The 15125-nt window shown below is 37.3% G+C and overlaps 1 protein-coding gene across 2 annotated transcripts in view; it reads left to right on the top strand.

Moving 5' to 3' along the window:
- Positions 1 to 15125, top strand: part of LOC124104586 (RNA polymerase-associated protein LEO1) — a 30075-nt gene that overhangs the window by 9488 nt on the left and 5462 nt on the right. For both annotated transcript variants that reach the window (XM_046461608.2, XM_046461610.2), the window contains exons 3-10: positions 2733 to 2837; positions 3504 to 3598; positions 4501 to 4646; positions 5406 to 5490; positions 10049 to 10143; positions 10753 to 10887; positions 11989 to 12124; positions 14631 to 14817. In XM_046461608.2, the coding sequence (XP_046317564.1) occupies positions 2733 to 2837; positions 3504 to 3598; positions 4501 to 4646; positions 5406 to 5490; positions 10049 to 10143; positions 10753 to 10887; positions 11989 to 12124; positions 14631 to 14817 (984 nt within the window). The remainder of the gene's footprint in view (positions 1 to 2732; positions 2838 to 3503; positions 3599 to 4500; positions 4647 to 5405; positions 5491 to 10048; positions 10144 to 10752; positions 10888 to 11988; positions 12125 to 14630; positions 14818 to 15125) is intronic.

Here is a 15125-nt window from a genome sequence, read left to right as displayed (position 1 = left end):
ATACTGTTGAAATATCCCTGTAAGTTAGTTGTGCTGAAATAAGGGCACTGATCCAACTTAGCTTTTTCAGATCCAAAATTTGGTAAACTAGAGGTGATCAGACTCCAAGGAATTCACTCAAATTTGCAAGAAACTAATTATAAAAATTGAATTGCAAAATTATTTGTTTCACTAAGCATAGTATTTCCCTAGGGGCAAATCTACAGCAGATGCCAAATTATACTAATCAGGAGTTTGCCTGGGGACCATAATGTGTAGAAAATGCAAATATGACTGATGAGCTTAACAGATAGTTGAGCTGTTGCCTGTTTGGCCCATGCATTCCTACCCTATGAAGCTTGGGGTCATGACACTCATTCCCTAAATACTACAGGAAACAGACTAACTTTAGCTTCTGGATCTCCCTTTTATGATTATTATTTAGACTGTTCTGCTGAAGTTAAGACATCTTCATCTGGAATATATAAAAAAAATAGAGATCATGTTTCTTTTATATAAAAGTTACCTTAATTAGGTTGAAGTCTTTCTGAAGTAATATTTGGATTGCTTCATTTTTGTAGGTGGTCAATTATATTAATTACATTTTCATCCCATCTTCTGTTTTTATTTTTTATTATTTTTTTTAGTTGTAGATGAACACAATACCTTTATTTTATTTATAATTTATTTTTGTGTGGTGCTGAGGATTGAACCCAGTGCTGCATGCATGCATGGGGACATGTAGAAGAGAATACAGCTACTTATTTTGTTTAACTCTTGGTAGTTCCATTTTTTTTTTTTTAATATTTATTTTTTAGGTGTAGATGGACACAACAGAATGCCTTTATTTTTATGTGCTGCTGAGGATTGAACCCGGGTCTCGCCTGTGCTAGGCGAACGCTCTACCGCTGAGCCACAATCCCAGCCCTCCCATCTTCTTAGAGAGTTTAAATATGGCAGTATCTTTCTCCCTGGACCACATACCTCATTAATATTCAAAACCACATTTTCAGAGCTGGGACAGTAACTCCTTGATAGAGCGCTTGCCTAGCATGTGTGTGGTACTAGATTCAATTCTCAGTACCACATAAAAATAAATTAATTAAATAAAGTTATTGTGTCCATCAACAACTAAAAAAGAAAAAGAAAAAAGAAACACACATATTTTTGCATTATTAGGAGAGAAAGCAAAATACTTCCAGAGATGGATATAGGTCTGTGTAGAATATCAGACTGCCTTATATTAATACTTTTCTCTCTTTCCTTCCTTCCTTCCTTCCTTCCTTTCTTCCTTCCTTCCTTCCTTCCTTCCGTCCGTCCGTGCTGGGGATTGAACCCAGGGCCTTGTGCATGTGAGGCAAGCACTCTACTGACTTGAGATATCCCCAGACCCCTTATATTAATACTTAATAACTAGTTCAGATTAGGTAGATTATTTGTACTGTTATCAGAATCTTTTAAGACTCATACAGTACATCCTTCATACTAGCAAAGTAAGTCAAGATTGGGGACATGTAGAAGAGAATACAGCTACTTATTTTGTTTAACTCTTGGTAGTTCTGTATTAGTTTAGGGATTTTCATGAATTTTTTAGGTAAACAATTGTACCAGAACTAGAAATAGTGATATATTTTTTTCCCCCTTTCTAGTAATTTTACATTGCTTTTCTTCTATAATGAGTCATAAATTTTTATTTTTTGAGACAGGGTTCCAGTAAATTGCTGAGGCTAGCAAGTTGATTTTTCATTTGTTCATTTTATTATATATATACACTCAAATACTTTTTTTTTTCCGATGCTAAGGATCAAATCCAGGGTCTTGCTCATGCTAGGCAAATGCTCAGCACTAAGATATACCTCCAGCCGTTTTTTCAGTCTGTGTATACAGTTTTATTAGTGTTAACTAACATGTTGTATAGATTTCTGTGGCCACCACCAGTCAGGATACAGAATAGTTCTATTACCCTAAAAAACTTCCTCATGCTATCCCTTTTGTTCTCATATCCTCTCACTCTTAACCTCTGGCACCTGCTGATCTGTTCTTTCACTATATTTTTGTCTCAGAGAAAGCTGTATAAATAGAATCAGACAGTGAGTTTGTAACCTTTTTATATTAGCTTCTTTCACTAAAATGCATTTGAGATTTAGCCAAATTGTTAAGTATATCAATATTTCTTTCTTCTTCTTCTTCTTTTTTTTTTTTTGTGGGGGGGTGGTGGTGGTGGTGGTGGTATGGGGGTTGGGGGACATGACCAGGGATTGAAGTCAGGGACACTCCACCACTGAGCCACATCCCCAGTCCTATTTTGCATTTCATTTAGAGACAGAGTCTCTCTGAGTTGCTTAGTGCCTTCCTAAATTGCTGAGGCTGGCTTTGAACTTATGATCCTCCTGCCTCTGCATCCGAAGCTGCTGGGATTACAGGCATGCACCACTGCACCCGGCCTCAATAGTTCTTTTTTTTTTTTTTTTTTAAATATTTATTTATTTATTTATTTATTTAGTTCTCGACAGACACAACATCTTTGTTGGTATGTGGTGCTGAGGATCGAACCCGGGCCACACGCATGCCAGGCAAGCGCGCTTCCGCTTGAGCCACATCCCCAGCCCCTCAATAGTTCTTATGTATTGCTAAATTGTGTTTCATTTTGTGGATGTACCACAATTTGTATATTTCCAATGTTACTTTTAGAACAAAATTCAAAGTTATGATGCAGTTGGGATTATGCAAAATTTCTAATTATACTCTTTTAGAATCAGCAAGAGGCAGTGACAGTGAAGATGAGGTGTTACGGATGAAACGCAAGAATGCAATTGCATCTGATTCAGAAGCAGATAGTGACACTGAGGTGCCAAAAGGTACTCCTAATTATTTCTTTTGTATGTGTATTTCCATACCTGTTTTTCCCTTTAACTGCATGAGAATGGGTGAATAGAATTTAATTTTGCTGATTTTATCATATAGATGAACCATCAATATCCTGGCCTTCCACGTGCTTCTCCTTTTTCAATAACCATGTCCTAGACCATGTCATTGTTAATAAGTGTAACTTCTATAATCCCAATTTCAAGTAGTCTGCTTTCTGGCCCACCTTTGTTGATTGGTTTATATGAATTATCATTCATTGTTTTTTGCCTGCACCTAGATAATGTTCTTGTGAAGATGGGTCCTGCAGATATGAATATACAATTTTGAAACTTGAGGGACTTATATAGACAACAGGCTTATACAGAGTGCTTAAGCTCCAACTAGACAAGAAGAAACATTAGGTGTCCTGGGGAGTTAAGGAAAAGTGGATAAATAAGTATGCAGAAAATAGAAGGAAAAAGAAATGTCTCTTATGCAGCTTTGCCTTCCCTCCCTACACGTAGGCTAGTCAGGTCTTTGAAAGCTAGTATCAGAGTTGTGTTTTGGGTGATTTTCTGGTGCTAGTTTAAAAACCTTGGGGATATGTTAAAGTGATCAGCTTTGAAGAATCTTAGTTATAGATATTAATTCTGTACATTTTTCTTTCTGCATTGAAGATAATAGTGGAACCATGGATCTATTTGGAGGTGCAGATGATATATCTTCAGGGAGCGATGGAGAAGATAAACCACCTACTCCAGGACAACCTGTGGTAAGTAAAATGATTAATGTGAGCTGAGCCCCTTATTTAAGGTTAAGTAAAAAGTTTCAGAAGTGGGCTGAGGTGTAGTTCAGCCATAGAATGCTTGCCTAGCATGCATGCCTGTAGGTTTGATCCTCAGCACTGCCGGTAAATAAACAAGTAACAAAAAATTCAGATGAAGGGTCTCTCTTACTCCAGGAAGAGGAAGTTGATAAATGAATCGTAGTAGGAAAATAAGATAAACAAATGAGTTTCTTAAGTTATGTAGGAAATTCTTGATTCTAAGGAGGAGTAAAAATAACCTTCCAACATGAGGTGGTGCTTTGCCTTAGGGGGCAAGTCTTGTTTGGATCTGTGACCTGAGAACTACTGACTTTTGTTTTTCTTGCTCTTGCAAAGAAATGTATGCTGTATCTTTGACTTTGATTACTAGAGTGACTTCATATTGAAGTAATGATTACTTTCATACTGGTTTTAAAAATTTTTTTGGCTGGAACTGAGGGTTGAATCCAAGGCTTCACTCATGCCAGGCAAGTACTCTCCCACGGAACTATACCCCTAGCTATACTTTGTTGATGATTATTTGGAAGATAAATTTTTCATAAATGAAATATTTTTCTTGTACTGATGGCTTTGTTTCCCCTAAGGTGTTTTGAGGGTAATTGAGTAGGGATAGGGATTTAGGACTACTTTTTTTTTTTTTTTTTAATGATGCTGGAGATCAAACCTAGGGCCTTGTGCATACAAGGCAAGCACTGTACCAATTGAGCTATATTCCCAGCCCTTAGGACTGCTTTTGCCCTAAAATGATATCCAAAAATATTTCTTGCTTACCTGAATAAAGTGTGAAGGACAACTAGGGAGTCAATAAGGTCCCCGAAAGCTCTAAAATTCTATGACTCTTTCACTAGGATGAAAATGGATTGCCTCAGGATCAACAGGAGGAGGAACCAATTCCTGAGACCAGAATAGAAGTAGAAATACCCAAAGTAAACACTGATTTAGGAAATGACTTATATTTTGTTAAACTGCCCAACTTTCTCAGTGTAGAGCCCAGGTAAGGGAATTAATTAAAATTTTTTTCTGGATGTTGAATAGAAATATGTGGAGTGTTGATATTTTTCTCATTATACATTGAGTTGGCCAATGATAGAAATGGAAAACTGGTTGTATATCACAGAGAAAAACAAATCAAACATCCTGATGTAGAAAAATTATGGATTACTAATAAGGAAGACTTTTGATGCTTCTGATTATTTAACATTTTAATTTGCTTATGAATTAATAGGCATCAAAATTCTTCAAGACACTTTAAAATTTGTGAGCCCTAAAAAAACTGAAATTGAGGGTGATGAAATGTGCTAGAGAAACTACAAATGTCCACTGTATTAACTATTGTTGATACAGAAAAGCTAATAATAGTTAGGGACAGTTGAACATTACTTATAGGTAATCTTAGTTAATTGTTCTTGTGTGATTTAAATGTTTTTTTCCCCTAAGCAAAATGATGTGGAAAGTTAGAGTAGCATGGCCTATTCTTTGGAAAATTTCCATAAGAATAAAAAATATTTTGAACATTTAACCTTACTTTTACTTTATTTCAAATAATATATATTAACTCCAAATCTTAAGAAGTTATGGTAATTTGAAAACTTCCTTGAAGTTGAGCATGGAGTCATTTGGCCATTATAATTTTGAAATTTTATTTTGATTTTTTTGGGATATAATGGTGTATATTAATAAGATATATCATTGTATATAACAGTAATATTCTTTATAAAATATGATTAATAGTTTACTTTAAAAAAATTTTTAGACCTTTTGATCCTCAGTATTATGAAGATGAATTTGAAGATGAAGAAATGCTGGATGAAGAAGGGAGAACCAGGTTAAAATTAAAGGTACCATTTCATACTTTACTCTTTTGTTATTGGTACTGGGTATTGAGCCCCAGTACCAGGAGCACACTACCACTGAGCTACATCCTCAGCCCTTTTTATTTTTTTACTTTTGAGACAAGATCTCACTAAATTACTGAGACTGTCCTTGAGCTTGTAATCCTTCTGAATCGGCCTCCCTAGTAGCTGGATTATAGGCATCAGCCTATATGCCTGGTGAGACTTGCTTTTGAAAATGATTTTTTTTTTTTTTTTTGATATTTCTTGTTCTTGCAACCAAATGAATTGTCTGCCTTTCCAGAATTTTTTTTTTTTTAAGGAAGAAAATATATTCTTTTCTTTGTAAAAGTGTTACTGGTTTATAATTTTCTTGCTATTCTTTTTGGTGTCTGCTTCCTTCAGATTAATAGTACTGTAGATAAATATTTAGAACTACTTTTAGATGTACTATGGGTAAAAGTTTTAGCAACTTCTTTAGGAGGAAATTCTTCAGACTCTTTAATCTTAAAATCACATATGAAAGGAGAGTGTATTACTAGTTCCTAACACTTCCTTACGGGTCCTTTTCTCTTTTTGTGCGCTTTCAGTCATTCCTCTTGATCTGTGAAAAGGCAATTTTATTGTATAAATTCCCCTTTATGTTCTTTTTGATACCCTTTACTATCTCGTTATCTCTATCCAGGGAAAGCCTCTGATCTTCTTCTAAGTAAGGAGGGTATAGCTTAAGTAGATATGTTAGAGCTGAGTTGTACCAAGAAAAAAGAAGCAGTTCAATCCATGATGCTGAAACTGGAGCTATACATTTTAAATTCTTAAATCTGAAGGATTTTTCGTAAGTTTTTTATTTGCCAGTGGATATTGTACATGGTATTTCAGTGTTAAGAAGGGGCAGTTTGGCATTTTTAGAGTTCAGGAAGTTGAGTTTTTACATTTCTACTAATACCATCTGTCTAAGTATGGTAGATCAAGTACCTAAATAATTTTGAGCAAGGGGTATAGGGCTTCCCAAGCTTTTCAATGAGGCTTCACTGCTTCTCTCTCTCTCTCTCTCTCTCTCTCTCTCTCTCTCTCTCTTATTTTTTGGTACTGGGGATTGAACCCAGGGGTACTCAACTACTGAGCCGTATCCCCATCCCTTTCTTTATTTTTTTAGATACAAGGTCTCTAAGTTGCTTAAGTCCTTGCTAAGTTGCTGAGGCTGCCTTTGAACTTGTGATTCTTCTTCTCAGCCTCCTGAGCTGCTGGGTTTACAGGCATGCACCACTGCAACTGACACTGTTTCTCTTCTTAATGGAAATGCAAATCAAATAAGAAAATGGAGATTAATCCAATGCCAGTGATTTGCTCAAGATTACACAATTAATAGAGCTACTCCTTAGATCGTTGTTTTTTGTGTGTGTGCTGTCCTCCCTCCACAACCCTTCAACCATTGGCCCATCTGTTAATATTTCTTTGGAGGATATGTATGTATTCAGTTGCGATTAGCAATATTAATTTCCCATGGCTCTTTTAATGCCTCTGGCCGTATTCTACTGTTTTTCATTGTTTCTATCCTTTTTATAAATTTATGTACTTTTTATCTATTCATTTATTTTTGCATTTTTTTCTTTTTTGTATCTGTCATAATGTAATAGCAAGTATCAATATATCTATTATATATTCCATTGTGGGCATCAGAATTTGGAAATAAATACCTTACTCTAAAGCCTCAGTGCTTCAGAGTACAATATATCAGTATTTAATGTAGACTACTGTCTTTTAGAACCTTGGTGTGTGATTAAAACAAAAAGAACCATGGACCTTTTGTTTCTTCCTTCCTTCCTTCCTTCCTGCCTGCCTGCCTGCCTGCCTGCCTGCCTGCCTGCCTTGTACTGCCTTGTACTGGGGTGGGGTTGGGGGGCGGTGGGCACTACCACTGAGCCAGCCCTTTTTATCTCAGGAAGTTTTCCACGCTGGCCTTGAGCTTGAGAGCTTCCTGCCTCAGCTTCCCAAGTTGCTGGGATTATAGGCATGTGCCTCACTACCCTTCATTTCTTTCTTTCTTTATTTACTTATTTTTTAGTTGTAGTTGGACACAACACCTTTATTTCACTTGTTTATTTTTGTATGTGGTGCTGAGGTCTCGCATGTGCGAGGCGAGTGCTCTACCGCTGAGCCACAACAGCCCCTTTCATTTCTTAATTAATGTTTAACACTAGATTTACCAGTCTTGAGTTAATTGGTAGCTGATATAATGGCACATACACATGTCAGCCTTAGCAATTTAACAAAACCCCATCTTGAAAAATAAAAAGGTCTGGGAATTTTTGAAGCTCAGTGGAAAAGCACCACTGGGTTGAACCCCTAATACCATCCTTGCCCCTGCCACCCTTCCAGTCTCCTAGGTCAAAAAGAGTTAGTTGATTAAGTAGTTAATTCTTTAATCAACAAGCAATCAGGTACAGATTATGTACCTCTTTGAGGTCATCTTTAGAAATACTTTCATGTATCTTTCATTCCAATAGGACAAGACTTAGCAGTGTGTCTTAATTATTATTATTTGAATCACTTTATTGAATAGAAAGCATTTGTCAAAGACTGGAAATGTATATAGCTCATAAGTAGGGCACTTGTTTAGCATGTATGAATCCCTGGGTTCAATCCCCAGCTATATAAAAAAGAAAAAGGAAAAAGAAAGCAAGCATTTTTCAAAATGGCTTCTCAGTTAATAATGCCAATATATATACTTATAGGTGGACAACCTATTTCTTATGAGAGGGAAAACAAGTAAATAGTGACAAATTGTTTTAATTCCTTATTAAGGAAAATTTCAAACATATATAAGGCAAAAAGTATAATGAGTTCTCATGTGCCCATCACTCACTTTAACAATTGTCAAATTGAATAATCTTGTTTCATCTGTCTTGATACCTACCTTCCGTGGACATTTTTTAAAAATTGATACTAGGGATTGAACCCAGGGGCACTTAAACTGGAGCTATGCCCTTATTTTATATTTTATTTTGAGACAGGGTATTGCTGAATTGCTTAAGGCCTTGCTAAATTGTTGAGGCTGGCTTTGAAAGCGTGATCCTCCTGCCTCAGACTCTTGAGCCACTGGGATTATAGGAGTGTGCCACTGTGCCTGGCATCCCTCAGACTATTTTGACACAAATCTCAGATATGATATCTAATTCAAGAGTGTTATTGAGACCTTTAATCAGCTGACTTTATATTTGCTTATTTAGTGAGGAATGAATAAGGAGGGGAAAAACTGGAAGCAAACCATTAAGACACATATGCAAAGACATTGATATTTAACATAGTGGAGATCCAAAATATCTAACTGGGAATGAGAACAGCTGTTTTTATGGTTGATGATGGAGGAATAGGGAAGTGTAGTCAGTTTTCAAAATGTTGGCTTCTTTTTGTTCATTCTTATTCTTTTTAACCTTATAAGTGTACCCCCCCCCCCGTTTTTTTGTTCTTTACTGGTATTTTAGTGGGTTTCTAGGATATATCAATAATAAATTTCATGAATTAAATGTGCTGTATTTTCCTGGAAGACTCACTGAGTTGTTTTTTGTTTGGGGATTGAATCCACAGGGGGCTTTCCCACTGAACCATGACCCCAGCCTTTTTTTTTTTTTTTTTTTTACTTTTTATTTTGAGATAGGATCTCTCTAAGTTGCTGAGGCTGAACTTCCCATCCTCCTTCTTCCACCTCCCTAGTCATGGGGATTATAGGCATATGCCACTGTGTCCAGCCTCACTGAATTTTTAATTTCATTAGTAGTGGTTCTCATTTTCTGAATCTATCTGGTGGGAAACACTATGCAGTAATACAAAATTCATCTCTCAACCTATTCAAATCTGGGGTTTTGATTTTCTTAGATTTTACCAGTCTTAGATTTTCTTAGATTTTACCAGTCTTAAAAGAGTTAATTGGTAGCAGATATAGTGGTACATACATGTAATCTGGCTTTAGCAATGCTGGGAGCTTCCCCACAAATTTTTAAAAATATTTTTTAGTTATACATGGACACAGTATCTTTATTTAGTTTATTTACTTTTTTAATGTGCTGAGAATCGAATCCAGTGCCTCCCACATGGGAGGCAAGCACTCTACCGCTGAGCCACACCCCAGCCGCCAGAGCTTCCCCATTTGTTGGGCAAGTTGGCCAAGTTTTTTGGTCTCACTTCTAGAGTTTTTAGTTCTGTGAGACAACTTACTTATAAGGATCTTAGCTCTAAATTTGACGTGATGGCTCAAGTTTTATCTCCTGCCCTCACAGCTCTCACTGTTGCTCTTAAATTATTCCAGGGCTGCTGGAGATTTGTATCTGCTCAGATCCTCTGTTTCTGATATGGAGAACTTAGAAATTCAGATAAGCTTATTTTTTTTCCTGTTTTTTTGTTTTACATACCACTTTAGGTGATTAAAGTAAGATGGTCTCAACATTGTTTCTTTCTCTGTCACTACCTATGTGTGCTTCTTTTAAGATCATGAGTCTCTTGAGGAGAAAAAAGGCTTGAAGGCAGTTGAACTATAGTTTTCTAAGGCATATGTATTTTAAAACAGGTAGAAAATACCATAAGATGGAGGATACGCCGAGATGAAGAAGGAAATGAAATTAAAGAAAGCAATGCTCGGATAGTCAAGTGGTCAGATGGGAGGTGAGCACAACATGCCTGAAGATTATTGAAATCCCCAGAATGGGCTAAGAAGGAGCAAGTTATGGAGTAGGATCTTATGGGGGGGCTCTCTCTCTCTTTTTTAAAGAGATAGGGGTCTCACTGTGTTGCCTAGGCTGGCCTTAAGCCTCTAGACTACTCAAGCCATCCTCCTACCCCAGCCTTCAGAATAGCTGGGTCTTTAGGCATGCACCACCGTGCCCGACTCAGGGCTACCTTGAGTTTCCATTAGTTATTTCCTGTGATTACGTAGAAAACCTGAGAGAAATAAATAGGTAGTTGGAGGTCATATAGACTGGTGGAAAACATTAAGAGCATGCCAAAAATGTAATCATCTTATTTGGAAAAGTTAGACTGCTCCCTCAGCCCAATTATCTTTTGCTGGGAACATGGTAGAGGCTGGGCAAACACCACAGCAGGTGTTACTCCTGTGTAGTCAGCCATTTTTTTTAAAATCATATATAACTTCTTTATTCTCTTCATTCTTTGTGAATTGTGTAAAGAGAGAAAGCAGCAACTGAATCACATTTTTAGTGAAGTGTATAATGAAAGCTTTGTGACTTTAACATGTGAAGTGTTTCTTCTCTTCAGCATGTCCCTGCATTTAGGCAATGAAGTGTTTGATGTGTACAAAGCCCCACTGCAGGGTGACCACAATCATCTTTTTATAAGACAAGGTACTGGTCTGCAGGGGCAAGCCGTCTTTAAAACAAAACTCACCTTCAGGTAACTGTTTTTATCAATGTACTATTTGCTAATGGTAAAAAGCAGTAAAATATAGGTGTTTCTATAGTGCCTGAAACACTAATGTTACCCTACAGTATAATTCACCAAGGACCAAGAACTGATTTTCAGTTCTGAAGGCCCAAAACCTATTTTGTAAAGTACTGTTAGGAAACCAGGTTATATTAACCAGAATTACGAGAGACTATTTTGTAAATCAGAAATTCAATTTATTAATTCCGGTGATTATTATAACTGCCAAAAGGTGTAACATGCTTTTCTTTGCTAGTCCATGTGCCTTTTTCAGTAAAATTGATCTGGTGGGCCAGTTGATAACTACAGGTAGTTTGTGTGCATGTAATCAGAAAGGCATTAAGTTGTCAAATATGGGGCCTGGGATCCTCTCATTGCCCTGTGATGCTACATCCAATGTGACTGTAGAAGTGTCCCCAAGCAGACTGGAATACACAGGTCAGCTAGTGAGGGCACTACCCTTCCTTTGACTTGAGTTGTTTATCTTTTCCTGATTATAATCAGATCATTCTCCTTGGATAATGCTGATCTTTAGAGGGGACACAATAATGTTGGTTATGATTTAGCTATTTGAGAATTGTTAATGGTCAAAGGATAGACTTTGGAATCAGATAGACCAGTATTTGAATTCCCTTTCCACTTGTGTAACCCTATACAATTTTTGTTCCCTAATCTATAAAATGTAAAATGTAATGATTATGTTATAGGATAGCTGTGGCAATTAAATCAAATATTGTGTGAAACACAAAGCATAGTGCCTGGTACATAGTATCTAATTAATGTTGCCTAAGCCTATCCATTAGTGCTTTTGGAAGGTAATCATGCTATACAAATCCTTTTGTCTTCCCCAGGCCTCTGTTTTTCACTTTACCCATGAGATAAAAATGTCTTAGTAAACTATATAATAAATAAAGTTCACAGTTCCTAACATAAAATATTTAGTTTGGTGTCCCTGCTTATTTTTCTGATGCATAGGAAATTATCATTGACTTCTTGTTTTTGTGATATGGGTATGACTGGCTCACAAATATATTTAATAAATAATGAGACATTTTTGTTATTTTCTGATAGACCTCACTCTACGGACAGTGCCACACATAGAAAGATGACACTGTCACTTGCAGATAGATGTTCAAAGACACAGAAGATTAGAATCTTACCAATGGCTGGTCGTGATCCTGAATGCCAACGCACAGAAATGATTAAGGTATATTTACTAGTCTTTTCCCTGGATTTTTTTGGTATTCTAAGAACGATACTTCCCAAAATGTCCGTCCATCATCTTATTGGCCCACCCTTTCCCCTTCCAACCAACATGAATAGGGAGCTTGATTAATTTCATAAGCATTGTTAACAGTGAGTGATGTGACAGTAGTGGTAAAATAGACACAGGAGACTAGATTCTTTCCCACAGCGGCCTGAGATTTCAGCCACAAACTAGTGAACTTTCACATATAGTTTTAAAGATCATTAAATCATCTATGTTTGGTTTAGAATCCATGTCAAAAAATCAGTGGGGAGCGGGGGGAATCAGTGCAAGTGCTGGAGACTTAGTATGAAATATAGACCAGGAGTTTGAATGGGAGAGTGCCAAAAGTAGAATCTAGCAGAGTAAGAAAAGGTTGTGTATTTGTTTCTTTTTTTGTTTGTTTCTTGGTGCGAGGAATTGAACCCAGGGCACTCTGCTCTGCTAGGTAAGTATTCCTCCACTGAGCTACATCCCTAGTCCAGTTTTTTCTTTTTTAAATAAGGTCACTTAATAACATTTTACTGATACATTTTCAGATTTGACACAACTGTTAATAATCTTCAAAGATTCAATTCTGGTGCATTTTTACTGAGTGACAGAACATATGCTTGTATTGACACCAAGGTTTTCTCGTGCAGTGCTTGCTTTGAGAAGCTGAATGCAGCAGTCCATTCTCATGGTCTCCTCTCCATCTTCTCTAATCCTCACTGAATCTTGGTCGTTGTCCTGCTTGCCTCACGTGATTGATTACATTCCTAAGTGAAATGGAATACCTTGAGGCCTAGGCATCTAGTTGCCTCAGGACCTTTCTTATAATCTCATTGGTAAGCTTTAAGAAAAGTTTGGCCCTTGTTCCTGCTTTTCCCTCCAGCCTATTCCTGGAGGCAGATGAACTAACCAGACCCGGAGCAGTGCCTGACCTAAAGGTGCATAAGGAGCATTAAGAAGTCTGGCTTCTTGCTCCATTTCCTCACCTTTTCTATTCAGACAAGTGGAGCTGGAGGAACCTAAGGATTTCATTCTTAGCATTTTGAAGAGTGCTGTGAACCACTCTGAGAATTCCCACAGCCTCTTCCACATCTTCAACTCCTGTGGAAATGTAGACAAGGAGTCAACTAGTTTGTTCTTAGTCTTTATACCACTGTCAGTGACTTTTACTCTAACCTCAGTACAGCCACATGCTAACTTAACCCATAAGTCCCAAATTTTCAATTCTGTGAATATTTCAGTTAAATCAACACATTAAAATAGTTTGGGAATCATAATATAGAGCTTATATATTATATTTATAGAGCTTATAATTATTATGTTAATGTTATTACAATATAAAAATAATATTATATACTGTATTTAAATTTTTATAGGTGTCCCACATCTGGGACAATGGAACAAAAAGGGTTAAACACTCTATTGCATAGAATTTCTAACAACAGAATTGGAGTTATATGTGATAATATGCAGCAATTGAATGAGGAAGGTCTTCAAAGAAATGCCAGAATATCCCCAGACTTCCTTTCATCCTCATTTTCTGTGTAAACTTCAAGATGTGGAATGCCAGGCAGCTGAGGAAATGAAGGTGCTCTGCCTTCTGGCTTGGGAACCCCCACACCACTGGGACCTCCTCACTCTGTTGTCAGGATTTGTGGAAAGCTCTCTGGATTGAGGGTTGTGACAGAAATATCTGGGAACCTTGGGACTTTGGTGGAGCCCGGGCGGGTCAGGTATCTGCAGCTCAAGGATGACAGAGACAACCTCCACTGCCCTAGGAAGTCAATTTAGGTGTCCCAGGCATGGAAGGGGTTTCTTAGGCTGGTTGCTTCTCTTTGAACTGTGAATTACAACAGAGAGGACAATGTAGTTCCTGAGACTACTCCTGTGCCAGTTCTGAGTGAACTGGTTAGTATGAGGGATCCCTCCTGTCTGTTTACGCTTGTGTGAGTGGTAACAGAGATGAGTGGAGTACTGTAATCTGAAGACATTATCCTGCTAGGCATTTACAGGTTCTTTATAGTAAAAGTGGGTTCAAGTAGGTCTGAAAATAGTTTGTTTTTAAAAACTGAATGGTGTCTTAGTTTGTTTTTGTTGCTATAAATGAATACAATAGACTGGGTAATTTTTAAAAATAGATGTTTATTTAGCTCACAGTCTTTGTGGCTAGAAAGTCCAAGAGCATGGCACCAGCATTTCATGAGGGCTTTCTTGTTGCATTATAACATAGTGAAGGGCACCAGTTGGTGAGACAGAGCAAGGAGCAGCTGTTTTTTATAACAAAGTCACTCCCATGACCATCCATTAATCTGTTAATGCATAAATTAATCCTTTCTGGACGACACAGCTTCCTGACCCAGTCACTTCCCCCATATCTTACCTCTCAAAGAACTTTAACATATGACTTTGGCGATTAGCACATGCAACCTGGGGGACACCTTCACACATAGCAAATAGTTTATTTGCTTCTTCACAGAAAGAAGAAGAACGTTTGAGAGCTTCCATTCGTAGGGAGTCTCAACAGCGTCGAATGAGAGAGAAACAGCACCAGCGGGGACTGAGTGCTAGTTACCTAGAACCTGATCGATATGATGAGGAAGAGGAAGGCGAGGAGTCCATCAGTTTGGCTGCCATTAAAAACCGATACAAAGGGGGCATTCGAGGTGAGTCTGGGGCAGAATTTAATGTCAAGGTTCCAATTGTTTGAATTGTACATGATCTGAATGCCATGTCACTGGACATTTTTTTCTTCTGGTGCTGGAGATTAAACCCAGCACGTAGTCTATTACTGAGTAATACCTTTGGCCCCTGGACATTTTATTTTTAAAGAACCAGTGTTAACAAGTGGTCCTTTTTAAGGTTTCTGGTCTCATCATTACAGAATTCTTTCAGGTGAGCCTGGAAGGGTAGATAGAAACTGATGTTGCTTCCATTTTCAGTTTTATCCCTTGAACTTCTGCTTTCTAGATTG

Source organism: Marmota monax, unplaced genomic scaffold, assembly GCF_021218885.2.
Source record: "Marmota monax isolate L192 unplaced genomic scaffold, Marmota_monax_Labrador192_F-V1.1 WCK01_AAM20220418_F8-fsc00001, whole genome shotgun sequence".
Classification (NCBI taxonomy): Eukaryota; Metazoa; Chordata; class Mammalia; order Rodentia; family Sciuridae; genus Marmota; species Marmota monax.
The sequence above is the reverse complement of the archived record's forward strand: the minus strand, read 5'-3'. Positions and strand labels throughout refer to the sequence as shown.